Source organism: Colletotrichum scovillei (assembly GCF_011075155.1).
Source record: "Colletotrichum scovillei strain TJNH1 chromosome Unknown Contig00010, whole genome shotgun sequence".
NCBI lineage: Eukaryota > Fungi > Ascomycota > Sordariomycetes > Glomerellales > Glomerellaceae > Colletotrichum > Colletotrichum scovillei.
In genome coordinates, this window is record NW_023336268.1 from 4,575,549 (window position 1) to 4,595,633 (window position 20,085).

General features: G+C 54.4%; 5 protein-coding genes across 5 annotated transcripts; 1 reads left to right on the forward strand and 4 right to left on the reverse strand.

Annotated features, from left to right (window-relative positions):
* Positions 1–524: 524 nt before the first annotated feature.
* Positions 525–2,516, forward strand: HER10_EVM0009058 (endonuclease/Exonuclease/phosphatase). The gene has a single exon (XM_035478558.1). It carries the CDS (start codon positions 766–768, stop codon positions 2,290–2,292), a length of 1,527 nt encoding a protein of 508 aa, XP_035328311.1. The 5' UTR covers positions 525–765; the 3' UTR covers positions 2,293–2,516.
* A 47-nt stretch (positions 2,517–2,563) lies between these two features.
* On the reverse strand, positions 2,564–4,822 carry HER10_EVM0000372 (uncharacterized protein; the record flags this gene model as incomplete). The annotated part of the gene is made up of 5 exons (XM_035470157.1): positions 2,564–3,298; positions 3,350–3,442; positions 3,479–4,085; positions 4,253–4,349; positions 4,528–4,822. The coding sequence occupies 5 exons, from the start codon at positions 4,820–4,822 to the stop codon at positions 2,564–2,566; spliced, it is 1,827 nt and encodes a 608-aa protein (XP_035327510.1).
* Positions 4,823–5,519: 697 nt separating this feature from the next.
* HER10_EVM0008446 (FKBP-type peptidyl-prolyl cis-trans isomerase) lies at positions 5,520–7,896 on the reverse strand. The gene is made up of 4 exons (XM_035477969.1): positions 7,590–7,896; positions 6,985–7,458; positions 6,276–6,921; positions 5,520–6,216 (listed from the first exon to the last, which is right to left on the reverse strand). Exons 1-4 carry the CDS (start codon positions 7,674–7,676, stop codon positions 6,011–6,013), a joined length of 1,413 nt encoding a protein of 470 aa, XP_035328265.1. The 5' UTR covers positions 7,677–7,896; the 3' UTR covers positions 5,520–6,010.
* A 643-nt stretch (positions 7,897–8,539) lies between these two features.
* HER10_EVM0004310 (ThiJ/PfpI family protein) lies at positions 8,540–9,683 on the reverse strand (the record flags this gene model as incomplete). Its single annotated transcript, XM_035473959.1, has 2 exons — positions 8,814–9,683; positions 8,540–8,742 (listed from the first exon to the last, which is right to left on the reverse strand). Exons 1-2 carry the CDS (start codon positions 9,445–9,447, stop codon positions 8,540–8,542), a joined length of 837 nt encoding a protein of 278 aa, XP_035327884.1. The 5' UTR covers positions 9,448–9,683.
* Positions 9,684–10,134: 451 nt separating this feature from the next.
* On the reverse strand, positions 10,135–13,756 carry HER10_EVM0013372 (uncharacterized protein). Its single transcript, XM_035482733.1, has 3 exons — positions 12,369–13,756; positions 12,023–12,248; positions 10,135–11,924 (listed from the first exon to the last, which is right to left on the reverse strand). Exons 1-3 carry the CDS (start codon positions 12,927–12,929, stop codon positions 10,777–10,779), a joined length of 1,935 nt encoding a protein of 644 aa, XP_035328699.1. The 5' UTR covers positions 12,930–13,756; the 3' UTR covers positions 10,135–10,776.
* Between the last annotated feature and the right edge of the window lie 6,329 nt (positions 13,757–20,085).

Genomic DNA, 20,085 nt, shown 5'->3' on the forward strand with positions numbered 1-20,085 from the left:
GGCGCGTTGAAAAGAAGCAGGGGTCGCTTGACTGACGTTTAGCGGTTGCTTTTCAGCCTCGTCCCCACCGCACAGGTCATTCTGGGGTCGAGCTCTCCCCCTGATAGTGTGTGGGACCGCTAAGATAAGAATCCGCTGCTGCCATGTTCGTACCGATTGGCCAATGGCGGACTATATGGGGCCTCGTCCGGCCGAGCATCTGTAAGAGTGGGTCGCTCTTCCGTCGACAACCCCCGGCCTGCCGGCAAACGCAAACGGGACAGCTCCTTGAAAGTTGAGAAAGGGAAAAAAAAAAAAGAAAACCGAACGCAACGTCACCAAAAGTCCAAGCGTCCGTTGTAGTGACCTCTTCATCCCATCTCGCGAAAGCCCCGCGATCCGACCTCACTTTTGACGGTAATGCGACTTCATTCTCTCATCTTTGCCAATGCCATAGCGCCAGTCCAGTCAAATACCCATCATTACAACCACTGCAGAGCTTGAATCCTGCTCTCACACTCCACTTCGGAAGCTTCGGCGTAATCACCTACAACTGCCGACCTATCTTGTTGCAGCTGGCTGTCGTCTTACACGCGTTCGACACTCCTCTTTGATCCAATATCTCTTCCCGATTTTAAGCCATCTTAATCTTTATCTTTTTCCACAATCTCCTCGGTGGCCTCCCTATTTCTTTCCCCACATCTTCTCATCTTCACAAAACATAATCTTCAGAATATTCACCTCGTCATCTCGATACAGCAAACAACATAAAACCAAACACAAAAAATGGACGACCCTCTCCCAAAGGACCTTCGCCTCCTAACCCTCAACTGCTGGGGCCTAAAATACATCTCCAAGCTCCGCCCCCAACGCCTCGCAGAGATCGGCCGCCGCATCGCCGCCCTCCCGGACCCGCCCCACGTCGTCGCCCTCCAAGAGTGCTGGGTCACCTCCGACTACGACGCCATCCGCGCCGAGACCGCCGCCGTCCTGCCCCACGGCAAGTTCTACTACTCGGGCCCCTTTGGCGGCGGCCTCGCCGTCCTCTCCCGCTGGCCCATCGACGAGAGCTCCATGCGCGCCTACCCCCTCAACGGCAGACCCACGGCCTTTTGGCGAGGCGACTGGTACGTCGGCAAGGGCATCGCCTGCGCCCGCATCCCCGTCCGCCTCGCCGGCGCGGACGGCGGACCCGGCAGGGACCACGTCCTGAGCATCTTCAACACTCACACCCACGCGCCCTACACCGAAAACCAACCGGGCGACACCTACCTCGCCCACCGCCTCGCCCAGTCCTGGGAAATGTCAAAACTCCTCCGCGCCGCCACCCAGCGCGGCGACCTCGCCCTCGCCATGGGCGACTTCAACATGCGACCCCTATCCCTCCCGCACCGCATCATCACGGCCCACGCACCAGTGCACGACGTCTGGCGCGTCCTCCACCCAGACTCGTCCCTCGGCGCCGCAGACGACCCCCTGGAAAAAGCCCGCGGCAGACCCGTTCCCTCGGCCGACTTCAACCTGCGCGAAAACGGCGCTACCTCGGACCACGTCTACAACACCTGGCGCTGGTCCAAGGAGCAGCAGAAAAAACTCGGCGAGGGGAAAGAACCCATCGTCGTACCACCAGACACGCCCGACAGAAAGGGGAAACGCCTGGACTACATCTTCTTCGGCTCCGGAGGAGGTGGCGGTGGTGACGATGACGATGGCAGCGGCAACTGGATCGTCCGCAGCGCCAAAGTCGGCATGGTCGAGCCGCATCCCACGCTCGGCTGCTCTCTAAGCGACCACTTCGCCGTCGAGGCAACGCTGGCATACCAGACGCCCCACCATCGCCACCAAGGCCTCGATGCAACGGGAAACGATAACGAGACGTCCTACCTCCAGGACGCCTCAGCCAGCTCCCACCGCGACTCCTTCACGTCCGAGAACCCTCCTGTTTCCGAAGTGCCAGGCAAAGGTCTTCCGGTACCAGTCTACGACGAGATCCTCTCCGTGACACGTCAGTACATCCACCGGGAAGAGAACCAACGGCGCTGGCGGGGATTCCACTTTTTTGCATGGTTTGCCGTCCTGATAGCGTGCCTTATAGCTGTGTGGTTCAGCCCACACAACTTTGTTGCCTTTGTTCTCATGCTCCTGAGCAGTCTCGGACTGGTTGCTGGTGTTGTTGACGGTCTCATGTCACTCCTCTTTTTCAACTCAGAACTCAGGGCCTTGAAGGAGTTTGAATGGGAGATCACAAACGCCAAAAGGCATGCGCGAGATTCTGTTTCAGGGGAGACGGTAAAGAGGGAAAAGTCTTTCTAAGAACCCGAATGACGGTGGTCCTGCCTAGCATAATAATACCCCAGACTCTAGGCTTAGTTGATGGTGCCTCCACAACATGTCACACGCGCCAGAGGAGGGGCTGATATGTAATGAAGAATAATGTCTATTCATACTCGACGTTGCTCTTTCCTTCTCATAATGGCGCAAGACACCTTGTACGTATGATCAGCTCATACTTCTATCAGTAGCTGCTTCAATTTTGCCCCTCTGCTCAAAGTCGCCTCGACTGACAACGCATGCCCCACGTCGATCAAGAATTTGTAGGGTAGACTGTTCCAACAGGCCTGCGACTGGCCATGTCTTTGCGTCGCCACGAATAACCTAGAAAAGCTGTTCGCTTCCTCATCTGAAGAACGTCCTCCTTGACCCAACGGTCCCGCAGCAGCTTGTCTCTTGGGCGCTTGCATTCTCTTCGTCCGACTCTTCTGACGTACCATTTGAGAAAGGCCTTTTCGACATCTTCCAGAAAGGCATGGTCGTCAATGTCGCGATCGAATCGTTTCAATTTGGATGAGTCATGGGGTTTGGAGATGAACTCAGTGGTCAGACACCTCACATCGTCTTCAAAGTCGTACTGTAGAAACCTAAGACGGAGATCGTCCAGGTTCTCCGACCCCTCCACTATCTCGGAATCCATTGAGTCAGACCAGTCGCTGATCGGCTCATCTTCTTCAAAGTAGTGAGAGTCAGCGTAGCTTTGAATATGTGGTATCCACTCTGGTCGACTGGAGCGTATTGCTTCCCAAGGAACGCCCCGAAACCACGGGTGGGCCTTGATCTCGGATGCGTCATTATTGAAAACGTATTGACTCGGTACACTCTTGTAGCCCTGAAGCTTCTCCCAACTTCGTCGAGCATCTTGGTTGCGATACTCGGGTGAAGAGAGACGGCTGTCCTTGTCCTGGAGCAGGTCCTTGATCAACTGCCGGCATACTCTCGAGACTGGAGGTCCATCAATAGGAAACACCAAGCTTTTCCGATAATCCTGCTCTCAAAATCAGAGAAATCTACAACGGGAGGTTCTGTCCAAACTTACGAGGATGTTCTGTTTGGTATAGTGACGACCCTTCTCCGAGAGAAACGGCGTGTGCCCATATAGGCACTCGTAAAGGATGATTCCGATACTCCACTAGTCGCATCTACCATCATACTTCTCTCCCATGACCACCTCTGGAGCCATATACTGGCTTGTGCCAACAATGGAGCGGGCCGAGGATCGGCGTGTCTCTGTTGTTCGCCAACCAAGCAGCTGGTCGACTTTTACAATCTCGTCTGCGTTTGTTTCGACGACATTGAACGGACATTCAAGCCCATCAAACTTGGTTCGGAGCAATTCTGACGGGGGATAGTGCTTGGACGACCCTTCTCGAGATGATCGTCGCCTCGTCCGTCCACCATCGCGGGCGGCTTTTTGATCCTCGCCATCACCGTCGAGCGTAACACCTGTTAGGGCCAGAATTGACTGTCGCTGCCACTTGTAGTAGGAGGTGTCATGGGACCAATGGTCGTCAAAAGCCAGCCCGAAATCCGAGATTTTCAGGTGACCGTCGGCCCCGATGAGGAAGTTGTCTGGTTTGACATCTCGGTGGATGCATCCAAGCCTATGGGCCTCTTCGACGCAAAGTATCATCTCGGCGATGTAGAATCGAGTTCTAGACTCGGTCAAGATGTTTTCGCGAATCAGAAGACCAAGAAAGTCTCCGCCCGGCATGTAGTCCATGAGGAGGTAAAGATTCACTGGATCCTGGAAACTGGATATCAGGGGCACCACCCTAGTCCCGATTAGCATGGGAGAACAGCGTTTCCCAGCACATCGAGGGGACTTTTCTCACCATTCTGAATTCTCAGAGGCCGCCAAGAAGTCTCTTTCCGCTCGTAAGTGACCTTCTTGGCAGCTTCGAATCATGTCAGACTTCCGAATGACCTTCATAGCAAATACCTGTCGTCGGCATCGGTCCCACACAAGCTTGACAACTCCGAAGCTCCCTTTTCCGAGGATTTGCAGGGTCTCGAGGTTTTCCAAGTCCGATCCTCGACTCACTTCAGCGTTAGACGTTGTTGACTATGCAACTCTGCAGCTGTGAGTTTTGGCGTTTCTTTGCTCGCGGAGGAAATTGGTCTCCATTGCAAAGAAGAGCCTCCAGTAATAGTCTCTCTCACTGGGGCCGAGGTGACCTCCATACTGATCGAGATTTCGTTGGTGCTCGGCGATACGTTGTTCACGTGGTGTGGGACGACTACTCAAAGCATTCTCGAAGTAGGTCTCCAGGTAAATTCTGGCGGCTGCTGCCTTTTCGACCGTGTGGACCCTTTGTTTATCAGAGAGTTGGTTCCAATCTAGTTGTCCCCAGGGTGTGTACTCGGACGCCGAAGAAAGCTCAAATTCCAAGTCAGGTGGCGGATTTGGGGCGGCTAGGCCAAGAGGGTGGTTTGTGACGGGCTGGGCAATTGGGTATCGCAGAGGGCGGGACTGTATTGCCTTGTGAGTGGGTTTCCCCCTTATGTCCATGAACCTGTGAATGAAGTTCCTGGTTCTGGTGGACCTAGCACTGCCCGAGGACTGTAGGTCTGCTTTGTGTGTTAGCTGGTGACTGTTGGCCTTGAAGTCAGTCTCTACCCACGTTGATGATGGCGGTATCTCCCCTTGAATAAATGGGTAAGTGGGGTCTCCTGAAGATGAGGACGGGGATTCCAAAGAGTGTGCTGTGCCTGGCCGTCAACTTCTGGACTGAGGTCTGTTGGGGGTGTGTGGTTGGCGTCTATGGCTGTTGCCGTGAGGGTCGGGTTTGAACGTGCGACGATGCTGCTGCGGAGAACTTGTTGATGCATGATGTTTACTAGTGATGGAGAAACTAATTGAAGAGGTAATGAGACCTGCTGGTATAGCGACTTATGATAAATGCGGGGTCCAAAAGAGAGGCGGACGAGCAGTCCGGCTGTGATGGTGTTTGGCCTGGTGGCATGTCGTCTGAGAAGATGTAGGCAGATTAGGAACGAGGATATGGATCGTTGTCCTCGGCCCAGGGTTGCATTGAGGGACTTGCCAAAAGCAGCTGGACCACCTCGGCCGTTTCAATTGATCTACAATGGGCAAGTGAGCTCCATCCAGGATAGTCACCGGCGAGGAGGCAGGTAAGTACGCTGTAGATTGAGCTTGCCCCAACATCTCAGGACGTCATTACAAGTTTCTGGGCACGATCGGTCGCCTAAGAGGAAGGCTCGCCGGGATATTCATGGTAAGAAGTAAGGAGACTTTGTTTTTCGTAAAGGAAACCGGAGCTAAGTACAGACCGACCGGAAGAAAACCATCCATGTCCGGTGAGAGAAATTTCCTACATCAACAGAAAACTCTTTTTGTGATACGCCAACTAATGCAGTGTAAGTCCTCGCCTCGTCATCCCATCAAACACATTCTGCTTCCCGCACCCCACGAGGGGACTGCGGATCTTCGCAGATAGCCACAGGTCGGAGACTATCCATTGCGGCAACGGCGCATATATCGCGACTCAGCGAATCCCATCGCCGTCACACATCATTACGAGGGAAGGTTGGCGTCTGGAACGCCGGGGCCCAGCAGGGGCTTGCCATCTTTCCATGGCGTGCTCACCGGGCAAAATAGGGTAGAATACAGTGAGAAGCATCCTGAATCGGCGTCTCGCCGCCAAAAGGGGGTCTTGCTAGTGAGGAAGCGACCTGTTTACTTGATCTCAAGGAGCTTAACGTCGAAGGTCAGGGTGCTCTTGGCAGGGATGCCGGGCAGGCTCTTGTTGCCGTAGGCGAGGTTGGCGGGGATGGTAAGACGACGCTCACCACCGATGGCCATGCCGATGACACCAATGTCCCAGCCCTTGATGACCTGGCCCTTGCCAGCCTTGAAGGTGAAAGGCTTGCCCTTCTTGTTGGCTAGAGATATGAGTTAGCGAGACACCCAGGAGAAACGAACATTTGAACTCAGCGCTTACCATCGAAGACCTTGCCGTCGTCGAGCTTGCCAATGTAGCGGACACTGACGCTGTCACCGTTCTTGACAGCGCGGCCGGTACCGGGCTTGCGGTCGTCAATGGTGACTCCCTGAACGACCTTGACGCCACCAGCGGGCTTGCCAGCCTGCTTGGCCTTCTCAGCGGAGCCGGTAGGGCCCTGCTCGAGGTTCTTGGCGAACTGAACCTTCTTGTCGGACTTGGGGGTGGTCTTCTCCTCGGCGGCGACGGCCTCACCCTTGTTGTTCTTGAGCTTCTTCTTGTCCTTCTTGGAGGTCTTGGTCTCGTCGTCGGCCTTGATCAGGTCGTCGAGGCTCTCGGCAGCGCGCTTCTTGCCCTTCTTGCTAGTCTCGACCAGCTTGGGGGCCTCCTCCTCGTCGGTGTCGACCTCCATGACACGCGGGTCCTCGGTGTCGTCAAGGTCGTCGCTGTCCTCATCGGGCATGCCGTACTCGAGCTCATCGGGGGACAGGTCGTACTCGTCGTCGTCCTCATCCTCGTCGGATCCCTCTTCCTCCTCATCGTCGATAACGTAGTTACCAGTGAGGTGGACGGTGTGGGTACCAGAAACGACGAAGAAGACCTTCTCACCCTCCTGGACGGTGATGTCAAGGGGCTGCTGGTAGTTCTGCGCGGTTGTTAGCAATCAAGATTTTCCCCTCCAGACTCGCACGGTCTATTCGCAACTTACGCGCTCGGTGTCGAGAGTGCAGATGACAAAGTTCTCAAGGTCAAGGCCCTCCTCGTCGTCATCGCTCTCCTCGTCATCCTCCTCATCATCGTCAGAGGCCTTGCCCTTGCCCTTCTTGCTGGACTTTCCGTTGGGCTTGGCATCATCCATCTCCTCGTCAGACTCCTCCTCGCCGACGGCCTCGATCAGCTTCTTAAGGGCCTCAGCCTGCTTCTGCTTCTTGGACTTGGAGGGGTCGCTGGGGCCTCCGTTGGGCTCATCATCGTCATCGGACGACTCGTCGTCGTCGCCGTTGGCGTCAATGAGAGACTGGAGGTAGTCCTCATCGATCTCCTCATCCTCGCCGGCCTCGAGGTCGTCACCGAAGCGCTGCTTGACGAGGCGAAGGGTAGAACGGGGGACAGCAGGAATGTTGCCGTCAGCATCGGCCTCGGGAGCCTCAGAGGGATCAATGGCGGCCATGGTGATGCGGAACTGGGAAATCCCAAGGTTAGTTAACTGTGAATAAGCAGGAGTGCGCCGGCGCCCAGCGCAAGTTGCGAGCTGGCCGGAGCTTGCGCTCAAGTGCCTACAGGCAAGGAAACAGGGCAGAGAGATGCACATACAGTGGCAGGGAAGTCGGGGTTGGCGGGGATGAGGATCTCGCCGGCAGGGACCTCGAGCCCGTAGAGAGCGACAGGAAGCTGGGCCATTGTGCTGATTGTGAAGGTGGTATGTGAATGAGACTAGTAAAAGTTGGTGCTTTTGCACTTGATAATTGCTCTTCAAGGAGGTCGAAAAACAAAGACCGTTCGTTCTTGAAGGGATTATTTGGGGGTATGGGAAGACTAGGAAGAGGAAGAAGATGGGGTGGGATTCGAGTGTGAGAGGGAGGTTGTACAGAAAAGTCGAGGTTCTCGAAGAGCTTTTGCCTGAAATTTTTTTCCACTCGACGACCAGACCAGACGGAACTTTTTTTTTCTTTTCTTTTTTTTTTTTCTTGGTCTCGACCCCACCGCTGGCGGCGCTAGTGCTGCCTTATCCTGTCTTATCGGCCTTATCGCACCATGGCAACCAAGGCGCAACGGCAGGGAAGGTGCGTCTGGGGAAGGAGCTGCATTGGACCCTTGCCCCAAAATGCCCCAAAATGCCCCAAAAATCCCCAAAACGACGTCTTCACCGGCGCTCTTGTGGACGGTGAGGACCCTCCACTCGTACACCGCTTTCTGCCTGGACTCGGTGCTGATGCTGTTGACGAAGTCTGTGCTGCCTTTGAGGTCCTTCGAGGTGCCTTTGTTGCGCCATCAAGGATCACTCATCCTCACTGCATGCCATATTCTGATGAGATCTTGATGGCAAGTTGGCCAAAGGGTCTTCGATCATGCCGTTGGGCAAATCCGACATCTCGTCATTTTACGGACATATACAGATGATATCTCTCTTGCATATCCTCTAGATAGAACAGCTTCTATCATCAAGGTAACTACCTAGGATCTACCTTGAGAACTGCAAGGTCCCCATCCGTCTCCTGACCTCTCTCTTATTCTGATATTCATCGTTGGTCATCTTCGACTATCTACCTCGACTTCACAAACCAAGCCTTGACGAGCTGCCACACAAACCCCAAAGCGAACCTCGTCTGCCCCTGCTCATACATCTGGCCCCTCTCACCGACTTCCGCCATCTTGCACGCAATCTCGACAATCGGCCCCGGAAACAGGCGCCTCTCGCTGCTCCGAGCGTACGCCGCCACCAGATCGTTCCCATTCGTGATACCACCTGTGAATATGCAACAATAACTTAGTCAAACAGACATAAAGAGTGAAAAGAGAGGAGACAGAAAGACTTACCACAGCTCCAGAAATTGCCATCCCGGCACCATCGAAACTCATCCCCCACAAACCTCGCCCCCGGAAACCTCTTCTTCAAAACATCCTGCAGACCCCTCGGTCCGCATACCCTCCTCCCCTCCAAAATCCCCGCGGCACCGCACAAGAACGCACCCGTACAGACACTCAGCACGTCCGTCCTCTTTCCTTTTCCTCCCTCCCCCTCCTCCTCATCAGCATGTCCCCTCAAAAACTTCAGCGTCTCCTCATCCCAGCTCGCCGCCGGATCCGGTCCGGGGACGAGCAGGATATCCAGCGTGCCCGGCTGGACCTCCGGGCTGGAGACGTCGTGCGTCGGCCGGATCTTGACGCCCGCCGTCAAGGGGAGCAGAGGAGGAACGAGGTGTCCTGCTGACTCCGGGGCCGGGTTGTCCGAGCTAGAGCTAGAGCTAGTGCTGGGGCTGGCCTTTGCAGAAATGTAATAGATTTCCACGCTTGGCGCCAAGTTCGGGATATGTTTGGGTATCATGGGCAGACCGCCCAGGTACTCTCTCGACATCATAAACAAGACGTCTACGCAGGCCATGTCGAGGAGCTGACACTCGGACGGCATAAAGACCCCAATCTTGACCATTTCGGTACTGGTGTTTGCCATTTTGTGTATTGTTCCTTTTTCCTCTTCTTTGAGTTTTGTCGTGAGATGCTACAAGGTGGATTGAAGCAATACCTGGATAGGGCACTGGATTCCAACAATATGTTTAATGTGTCCTAGCATGGCTACCTCGGCATCATCGTCAAGGTATCAAACCCCATCCATCTTTATACTCGAGCCAAACAGCCTATCGACCGTCCGTCCTCCGCATGCTGCCGTCCTTTACTTCGCGGTCCGGAAGCCCATCGGTATAGCCAAAGTGTTCCGTACACAACAACCAAGCAGAAAGACACTGGGCATCCGGTGGCTGACATCCATGGGAGCTGATTGGGTGTCATATCTTAACTTCCGAGAGGCTTCGGGGTTCTAGCGGCTTGTCCTCGGCGGTGTTGGTCCGTCTGACGGATGACCGACCACTGTAAGCTGTTTGGAACGGCTTCCTGTCCTTGGCTACGTTCGTTCGAAATTCTCTCCTTCATCATGATCAATCCCATTGCATCTGCTAACGAGGGAGCTTTGCCCGGGTGGTTTCCTCTAGAAAAACGTGAGGTTGCATCATATTCATGCCTACCTTGCTCGCCATGATCAAATCAAAACCGCAAGGAACCCAAACTAAGTCACATAGAATTGCTCGCAAATAATGTATAATTCACATCAATTTTATCGTGGCAACGTTCTTCCTGTTAACCACGCCGTCCAATCCACGTCTTAGCGTCAATTGCCATGATCATGAATCGTTCTATGTACACACAAGATTAAATATTATAGGACTCGTCCAAATTAATGGGCTCCGGGATTCTGTCGTGTCGGCCTCCCGTCTTGCTCTTTTGGAGCCCATTGTCAGCTGTTCCTGCTGGGCTTGTCCCGTCCCCAGCGGATGCAGTCATCTTTCGTCACCATCCCGGCATCTTCCTGCCGCTGGTGGGTGAGCCTCGTCATGCTGGCCTGGATATGTCCGACCCCATCGTTTCCACTTCGTCTTCCGTATAAGCGAATGCACTTGGACGGCTCTCTCGCTCGTCAAGTTCCTGCGTATTGCTCCGAGAACTCCGGTTTGAGGCCCCATGAATCCCCGAAATCTCTAGAATGCCGATACCATGCCATGCCATGCATATCAAGAATGCCCTCATCTATTTACACGTGAGGCTCTTGGGAGCCCCAACTTCTTCAAACACGTAATCGAGTTAAAAACCGCCGCTTGGTGGGTCTTCCTGGAATTGGGCTGTGCGTCGAATTGAAGAAAAAATAATGTGAGCCATCGACGCCTCCGCGGGGAGGGCGAGGTCCTGTCGAAGAGTAGATAAAAGTTAACACAGAAGAAAATGATTGTCGTTACGCGATTTCGGCTGCCGTGAGGGATTTCGCTCTTTGCCGGGTAACCTTTTTGCTGACGGAGTAGACCAAGTCTAGCGTCCAGAAATGGCACAGCTGTGCCTGGGCGCAAGGAATGGCACCATAGAGAGGGGCAACGAGCGGAACCATTGCGTAGTCAATGAAGTTCTTCTTGACGTTGCGGTAAGAGAAGTTCATGCCCTCAGACAGACCAGCCTCGGTCATCTCACGTTGGCGGGACTTGACGCAGATGCGGTGGAAGCTCTCATACAAGAAGAGGTAGAGCGCAATTTCCATGAAGCCAAAAGTACGCAGAATGTTGCAAACGTCGAAGATCCAGCTGAGGTGAGCGACTTCCTTATTGCCCTCCGTGACCCACACGTACAGAGTGGATGAAATTACGAAGATGGTCATCTGAAGGGGAAGGAAGTGCGCCTCGAAGAGACGGTGGAACAGGTAGACGATGCGTTCCCAGTTAGGAGACTGCAGTGTATCGTGGGTGACGTCGGAGAAAACACCGCTCTCTCTGGGCTGTTCGGGATCCTGTTGGTCCAGCTGCGTCTCGGGGACGTAGACGTCGGAGGCGTCGCCCATGGAGTTGTGAAGCGGACGGAAAGCGCGGGAGGTGTGCTTCCTTTCCTGCCAGAGTTCGACAACCTTTCGGAGCGCATATCCGGAATCGAGAGCACCCCACATATGTCTCATTGCCTGCTTGTAACGAGCCTGCATGTCCGAGTAGATACCGCGGAGACCCTTGGAGCCATCGCCGCAGACGTTGCTCTGACTGACGGGGCTGACGACGGTCCTGACGGTCAAGTTGCCGTTGAGAGCGAAGAAGCACTTGAGGTACATATGCAAATCTTCTCCGATGGCCTCGTTGTCGCAGTCCCAGCCGCCGACGCGGTCAACAAGTTCCAAGGGCACGGAGTAGACGGAGGTGGGAGGCGCAATCGTAGATCCGGAGTACAGTCCCGACATACCACCAGCACCCCAAAGGATGTCGGCAACACGGACAATGGCGGGAACACTGTGGGCGTTGCGGTCGAAGATGATTGGAGCCGCGTACATGGTGGTCTTTGCTGTTTCGGGATAGGCCAGGTGCATGGTAGTCAGCAAAGCGAAGAAGTTGGATGAGAGATGGCTGTCGGCTGTACACCCCACGTTTCTGTCAGCGAATCATCCTACATGCGCAAAAATTGGAAACATTGACTGCGGCAGATTCTCAGAATCTGACATGCGCACGTACCGTCAAGACCCGTAATGATCACATCCTTGCGGGTAGTCATTGAATATTTTTGGCTCAATTTGCGGGCAGCCCATGCCACGTTGCTTCCCTTGCCAGCAGATTCGCCTGGGATGTCGGACGGATGAATGGTGTAATCGATGCTGCGGAACTTCTTGACGAACTCCTGAATGAGGGTCATGGCCTTGAGCTCGACGTTGGGCTCGCGTTGTTCCATTCCCAAGTAGACCTAGTATGCAAGTGTCAGTTTTTGTACGCGTATCAATCGACAACGACAATATTCGCCAGATCAGTGATCATTGACCACCAGGGCAACTGTGTGGCCAAAAGGGGGTCCAAATGTACTCACATCGTAGCAGCTGCGAGCTTGAGGGTGCGAAGCCAGCACCTCGAGAGTCTCCTTCAGGGTATCCATCTCCTCCTTGTAGTTGGGGACAATAATAGCGTGGATGACGCGATCGGGTTCAGCATCACCGTCGGTGTAGAGTTCGGGCTCCATGTCGCCAGCTTCGCTGCTAGACGCAGAACCACCGTGGGAGGACGTAAGGGTCTCCGAGCTGGACAAGGAGGTTGAGGAACCACGGCGACGGTGGGAGAGTCTGTAGTCTCTGAGAGTCCTGTTGCGAGCAATCTTCTTCAGCTGGCGGGTCATGTCAAAGACAGCCCAGCAGCATCGGAGAGGAAAAGCGAAGACGAGGATGTGGATAAACAAGCAGTAGTAGGCGTAGATTTCGGTCCAAATGCCAGCGCCCTTGGTGGTCGAAGTCGAAGAGCTAAGGCTATCCTCGTGCAAATAGTTGTGTGCAGAAGCAGCTGATTCCTTTGAGATAACCCAGTAACTCAGGCCCAACAAGCCCAGCATGGCCAAGCCGCCGACGCGGCGCGAGGCCCAGGCCAAAATCGATGACATGGTGACGACCGAGGATGTTGCTTCGGTGAGGCGCGTTGCCAGCGATGGAAAGGTCGACGATAAGGCGACAGCTCAGCAAGGTCGACGACGGAAGGCGAGGTTGTCTGTCTGTCGAGGCAAGCAGCCGATAAGAGGCTTGGAGAAATGTGCGAAGCCTGACTGGGGGGGTGGAAGTTTGCTCGAGGGAGAGCGAGACCAGCGACTGTAGACAGCAAGTGGGAGAGGGAGAGAGGAATGGAGAGGGAAGTAGGGCGGAGGAGGAGAATCAGGAAACCTCTGGGCCGAAATTGCGAATGGCACGCGTAGAATTGGAGCCCTACCGGTCGAGGTCGATGGTGGTCTCTCGCGCTCTCTCACTCTGTCTCTTGAAGAGGGTTGAGTGTGGGTGAGGAGGAAAGCAGGTGACAGACAGGAGGAAGGGGGGGAGGGGGGAGAGAAGGAGTGAAAAAGGGAGAGACTGGGAAGAATTAGAGTGCGTCTTGTCGGATGATATTCACGAGGAGAATAGCGACTAATGGATACGGGGCAGACTGAGGAAGAGAGAAGGAGGGAAGAAGTGCAAGGTAGTGAGAGTGGATGATTTCTTGGATAGGGACCTGGGCATGGAGGAGGAGCAGGAGCAGGAGCCAGGAGGTAGTAGGTAGGTGGACACGGGTACAGTAAGGTCGGGTCGGGTCTGCTAAGCTAAGGTAAGGTGCGGTACCTTAAGGTCCAGTCCAGTCCACCTCAGTGTTCCGCGGGTGGTACACTACAGACAGGTAATATTGTAAGGCAGGCCTGGTACGCAGTGAGGTAGACCATAGACGGTAGACGAGGGGGGGCGGCAGAGAAAGGGGGCGCGCTGATTTCTCTGAGGTGAGGTGCGGCGCGCCTTGCTCTGGACTCTCACCTCTGTATACGTACGGAGTATTCGTACCAGCCCTCTTCCCCTTTCACACGCGCACCTCAGAGCTTGTTTGCGTTGGACCAGACCAGACTGGTTCCAGATGGGACGTGGGGAGTGAAAAGGGTCACTTGTACAGAGTACTTGTGTCGGCCCAGCGCCACAGCCTGGCTTGGGCGTGGAGGACCCGCTCCCAGATGTACGGATACCAATATTCTCTGCCGCCAAACTTTGTCTGTTTTATTTCCATTCTCACCAAAACAACCAACGGCACCCCAAGTATGAAGACGGCCCCAATACAGTGACGCTGGGGTTCGACCGCCCCAGACAGATATCTACAATACCTGCTGAGGCATACTATGGAAGGGAGGTATAAAGGAGGTGCTCGCCGCCTGCAAGATGAGGTAGGAAGACGTGCAGCTTGCAAAATCGTTGAAATGGGGAGTGGAAGCCTCTGGATTGGCGAGACGACGAGCTGGGGGTCTCCTAGCACCGGTGATGGCAGCCGTAACAGACCGGGGGGTTACTAAGGCACCTTGATCCGGAGAACTGCAGCAGATTGAGGTGGTGAAGAGGCGAGGCAGGCCGCAGGCCGCAGGTCACAGAGAGCAATGAAAGAAAAAAAAGAGAAAGAAGCAAGAAACAGAGCGAGGGTCGAGATGGTTCCAGTGTGCTAGAAGCCAGACTAGACCAATCTTGGACGTGATCTTGAATCATGATTGGCTCATGAGAAAGAAGGATCGCCTCTGATTGGCCTGGGCGGCCAGGGCCTTGGGGTATGCCGTGCTGAGGCTAGCGCATCTCGCCCGCTCGCATCGCATCTAGTGGGCTGCCTCTGCGCCTGCCTCACTCCCATCCTCCGCCTCGATAATTGCTTTAGCGCGAAAAGGGACGTGGGCCCATGAGAGCTCGCAGGGGTGGCACGGATACACGGACAAGGTCTGGTTGCCTTGGGAATTTTCTGCGCTTGTACTGAATCGCCCCGCGGGAAATGAGAAGGAAGAAATTACCGAGTAAGCGGTCAATCGCGAGCACTGTGTACGGCCGGGATGTATAGTTGAGGTTGTCTTTTCTCTCTCTCTTTTTTTTCCTTCCGTCGTGTTGATGATGACCAATCGATATCGAACTACGGAGTTAGCCAACGGAGTAGCGTTCGTTGATTTCGCTTTGTGACAGCTTCTCGTGCCGATAGTGATAACGATTGAAAGGAAAGCACCGCCATGCCATGCCATTTGCTTGTCAACGTTATAGTAACTTGGGCCAAGGAAGTCTCATATTCTGCGAGGCTTGGCCAATATTCCAAGCATGAGCGGAGCCAATATTCGTCAACAACTCATTCTAGAGTCTAGTATAGGCAGTCGAATTGCAGAGCGTGGGAACCCCTTCAGATAGATTGACTGAGCCGGGCAGCTTGTTGTGATGATGAAAGTGTGATCATGTGCGACGCTGCGTCATGATCGAGTGCGAGCCGGTAATGCTAGACAGGAGCTTGTCGGGCACTGCACAGCCGCACTTGGCGAGTGGCTTCACTCAAGCTCGATTCGAACCTTCTTTATCCTGTGTCATCTCTTGCTTATACATTTGGTGCTTCAGCCTTGGTTGACATGATATTCCTCGTGACTCCAGCCTCAATACCAAGAGTTCTCTCAGACCACGGACGTAGGTACAGATAAGGTGATAAGTATCTCCCTGCGAGTTTTTACTCTCTACACAGTAGATCATTCTGAGTATCACATAGCTTCCTGTGAGAGAGAAAAATCAGCAAGAGCCAACAGTCGCACCTTTTACGATGACTGGGACGTAATTTCACAAGATCCCCGCACAGTATGCGCTTCTCATGCAGCGATGCCAAGTTCATAGGCCAAAGACTGCCTGCTGCCTGTGCCTTTTTCGACGCTAGGGACGCTAGAGACGCCAAGGTGCCGTGGGGTCGCTCCTCCCGCTCTGACGGGCTGGCTCGCCCAAACGGGATATTTGAAAAGTACCTCCCCACCAACAATTTTCAAGTGCTCGATCCGGGGGCGTCACAGTGCAGTGAAAGGTCCACCTTGTGCTGCCTTTTTACCGCCAGCTCTCCACCTCACCGAGCAAGCGTGCGGCAGGCAGGGGACCCGTGGACCTGTGACAGGTACGTACTGCGTACATACAGCCAACAATACTGCGGATGGTTACTCCGTACGGATACAAAGTCCAAGGCAACTCGACATCCGGTGCTGGATCCCGCGGACATAGTACGGCGCTCCCGCGATGACAGAGCTGGAGGGCACCACGGCACGCAGGCGGCAGGAGTAATAACTCATCAACAATGGAGACTGGAGCCGGACCCGGACCTCCTGAATCCCCATTCCATTCAAGCCCTGCAAAAACATACAAACAAAGGAGGTCCAGAGCTCAACAGCCCATAATTGTTTCTGGATTCTCATTCAGGCCAGTCTCGGTGGTGGCTCTGGTGGATGCTCAAGATGGAAAAGGCGTAGAATCCGGCCGGGAATAATCGTCAATGCAATCGACAAGCAAGTACTCCGTATTGTGTACGAATGCTTTGGCTTCTGTGGACTCGTGGAGGGGGATTCCTTTTGTACCAGGTTGTGAAGCTTAGCCATCCTTAGTGGAAAGTCGCTCAGGGGGCGGTGTACAGAGTACGGATTCAGATTACTGTGTAGTAAGCAGTCGAAGCTTAACCTCACAACCGAACGTGGGGCTTTCTTTACCTTATTGTTCAAGGCGGTACTTCAAAGGTAAGTTCTCATGCCTTCTTCCTTCCTTGCAGTCGTAAGGCGCCTGCTTAGTCGACAAGGTGTCATAGGGTAGAGGCTAAGGCACCTTCCCTTACCTCAAGCAGGCCCGGTCTAAATGATAATACCTGAGGCGGATGATAAGTGAGGCAGCTTCCGCTGGTTCCTTTTTGTTTGATGATTGCACCTCGGCTGCTTCGACTTCATCGATCTCTAATGACGTGCCTTGATCTTTGTACTAGCTTGCCTACTTTGTCAGTCCAACAAGTCAACTTCTTCCGAGGATTGTTCCCGTCAATTTGCTGCCACCAGCTAGGCAGTTCGACATGTATCCTACTTGTGCGACGCGACAGCTGGTCTGTATATGTTTCCATGGCATTAAGTTCTTATCAGCTGTCAGCTGTGAAAAGCATGCGATGACCACCAAGCCACGACTATGCTCTCGAGCACTTGGGTTCCCATCACAAGCTCAAGACCAATACGACTCTAGCTACCCGGGAGCTCAAGATAGTCCATAATATCATCAAACACCCAAAGCTCGACACCGCTAGTCCTTTCTCGATTTAACCAACAACAACACCTATCGTTCCTACGATTCGACCGCGCGTTGACCATCCGGCCAAGGGAACATGTCGAGTTATCTTGGAAGCAGTCAACCCTGCCACTATCCGCGTTTGCCAGGCCAGCGAGGATGAGCAGCCATGCGCCATGGATACCGCCTCTTGTGCCACAGTGTCACGGGACAAAGACGGTATCCAGGGCCACCGCCGCCGCCGCTGGACCTATGCTATGCTTGCGTGCGAGGACGAATCGAAACACACGGCGGGCAGATGCTGCTGGCGGTACCACGCTATCGCAGTCTCACAGACAATGCTTCAGGTCTGGGAGATTTACCTACCACTGCGGCGCTGCAGGACGCTTCTAGCTGCCGGGACCACATGCAAAGTGGTACGTAGGCACGCCAAGCGGAGCAAATCGTGGCTCAGTCTGGGAGCGCGCACACCTTTTTACACGTCGCGACACCGTCTAATGAGCTACAGTCTCGCAGTCTCGTAGTGGCCATTGGTTCGTTCGGGGGTGCTTCCCCAACCCCAGCTCTCACAAGCGGCGCTGCAGCTTGAGCTGTCGACAGACGGCGGGTCGAAGGAGGGGGTCCCTTCCAGCGTGGCAGCTGTGGCTGCCGTCGTCATCCATCACAGCTTTGCTGCGGCATCGTCGTCATAGGGCGAGAAGATGCGACCCTAAAGAAACGAGGTCATGGGTAGCTAGACGACGAACGATAACGATGACCAGCGAAACGCGCCTACACAGGCGAAATTGGTCACGGCATGGGCAACGGGACGGCAAGGCAGCATGCCTGCCAAATGTCATCTCATGGCATGCATTTTTCGACCAGACCTGTCGCACGCTTTTCGCCTTCCAGGGTTCGCATCGATGATTACACTCTGGTAGACTAGCCTGCGGTCGAGGCCCCGCGAACGATATTCTTAGTCGTCCCACCATCGCCAAACTTACACTTGGTGTCATCCTGCGCTGAATCTGACGCTGTCCAGTCAGTCCAATCCAGTCACAGTGCGGCCTTCCTGCTCACTCACCGTCGGACTGGAGAGCCGACGTGGGATCTCGTGGCGTGCTGGGATACCGTTGCTGCGAAGTGATGGGATGCTGAGACATGGCCGTTTCCTCTTCACTTAGCCTCTACGGCTCCTCTTGCTCTCTGCCTGACCCCTTTCCAGAGTCGCAATGGCCAAGGAGATCGAAAAAAAATTTGAAGTCCAAATCAGCAGATGAAAACCAGGCCTAGGTGCTCTGGCCAGGTCTCTACCAGGGCCCCAGGGTTGCAAAACTGCAAACGTGCCTGTCAAGATTCAGCAGTGACGGGTCACGGCAGCCGGGGCGGGAAATTTCGACCTGCATCCCGTTGACTTGGATGCCCTGGTCACACTGTCCGATATCGACATGTGCCCGACAAGTGCATATCACCAACAATCCATCTCACCAGCCAGTCCAGTCTCAACCACGCTCAGACACCCGGGCGGTTGGCCTTGGTCAATGCAGGTTCGGCGTGGCCTCGCGAGCCGCATCAACATCATCAAATCAACGCCGTTAGCTTCTAGCGCATTTCATCAGCCCCGTGCTCACCGCATCCAAGCCATCTTGAGATGCTCGTGCTATCAATGGCATCTATTCATGGCCTGGCTGGTCTAGTGCTTTCTATAGACGCCTGAGACGGCATGGCAGTGAAGTAGCAAAGAGACCTGAGATCAAACCCGCAATCTGCATATAGCAGGTAGGGCAGGCCACAGACAAGTCTTCGCATACTTTGTTCGTACAGAACACGAGAATACCAACTTCGACAGAGGGGTCATCTTTGGAGGCGGGTGGCGTCGAATGGGCTGCCATCCTTGTACGGATAGCTGACGGTGCTTATTCCTCCCGGACAGATTCAGGCCGCGATATGTCTGAAAGAAAGGATACCGCGGGCTCTTCGTCCGCTTCAGGCTAATTCTTGTATTGTTCGCTCGTAGAGTTGCCCCAGCCACACTCCGCAATTACTCAATCACAAGCGAGAACTTGCTTCTTCCGTAATGGATAAGGCGAGCATGCTGGTCCGAGGATTGTCGGATATGAGCTTTTGGTCACAATACGATGAGGAAGGCCATGTCCATCGATTGCTTCGTAATTCACGCAAATGTCGGGCGTAATTGCTCCCTCAGCTTAACTCCGATCTTGGCAGAATCGTTGCACTCGCGACATCTAGAGACTCGACCACCTATTCAGAAGCCAACGCAAGCAACGGGAGGTTATCCGTATTCCGCGAACCTCCACCGTAGGAGTCAGCAATGAGCATTGGAGATACATACGTAGTACGTATTCGGATGCCAACTAATATGATGAAGAAAGTCAGCAACACGTAAAGACCGAGGAAGGCGTATTGCAGGTGCCAGGAGCACCTATAGGGGGGTTGCCGGATGGTGGGGTGGGCGAGCACTTGGCGGGCCGGCGTTTGAGATTGAACGTTTCTGATGCTCCGAATCTGACTGGCCGACTGGACCAGTACCTTGCAAGGCAAGACATGGAGTTCCAGGTCTCCTCGCCAGCCGACCGCGTTCAGAGGTAAATGGTTCGGCTACGGCCACCAATGTGGCCAGTCTTTGGGCTTTCCTGGGGGAATCGGAGCGCCTCCTCGAACACCATCTCACCTCGATACTCGCCGTTGAACCCCATCAACGCCGGTCGCAACCTAGCTTATTGTCATTGCGGAACCTGCGTCGACCCGCACTCGCGGATCGCCATACCGGTGGCATGCCGCATAACCACCAGATGCAGATATCAACGGCGAGATTGTCGGAAAAGAGGAGGTGTTGGAGAAGCGGAGACAACCAAGGGAACGTAGTCACGAACCATACCTTGCATCCACCAATCGACGATTCGACTCCGTCGCCGCCCGGTTACTTGGCAGGCCTTGGCTTAGTCCGTCACCCATCATGATGAACGACTATGTGCGATTTGCGAGGTCACTGAGCCTTGCATCCAT

Coding starts and splice junctions, on each gene's coding strand:
- HER10_EVM0009058 (XM_035478558.1), top strand. CDS start 766: ATGGACGACCCTCTCCCAAAGGACCTTCGCCTCCTAACCCTCAACTGC.
- HER10_EVM0008446 (XM_035477969.1), bottom strand. CDS start 7,676: ATGGCCCAGCTTCCTGTCGCTCTCTACGGGCTCGAGGTCCCTGCCGGC. Junction 7,459..7,589: donor ACCCCGACTTCCCTGCCACT/GTATGTGCATCT, acceptor GGGATTTCCCAG/TTCCGCATCACCATGGCCGC. Junction 6,217..6,275: donor CGACGGCAAGGTCTTCGATG/GTAAGCGCTGAG, acceptor TCATATCTCTAG/CCAACAAGAAGGGCAAGCCT.
- HER10_EVM0013372 (XM_035482733.1), bottom strand. CDS start 12,929: ATGTCATCGATTTTGGCCTGGGCCTCGCGCCGCGTCGGCGGCTTGGCC. Junction 12,249..12,368: donor AAGCTCGCAGCTGCTACGAT/GTGAGTACATTT, acceptor CTTGCATACTAG/GTCTACTTGGGAATGGAACA. Junction 11,925..12,022: donor GATCATTACGGGTCTTGACG/GTACGTGCGCAT, acceptor TGGGGTGTACAG/CCGACAGCCATCTCTCATCC.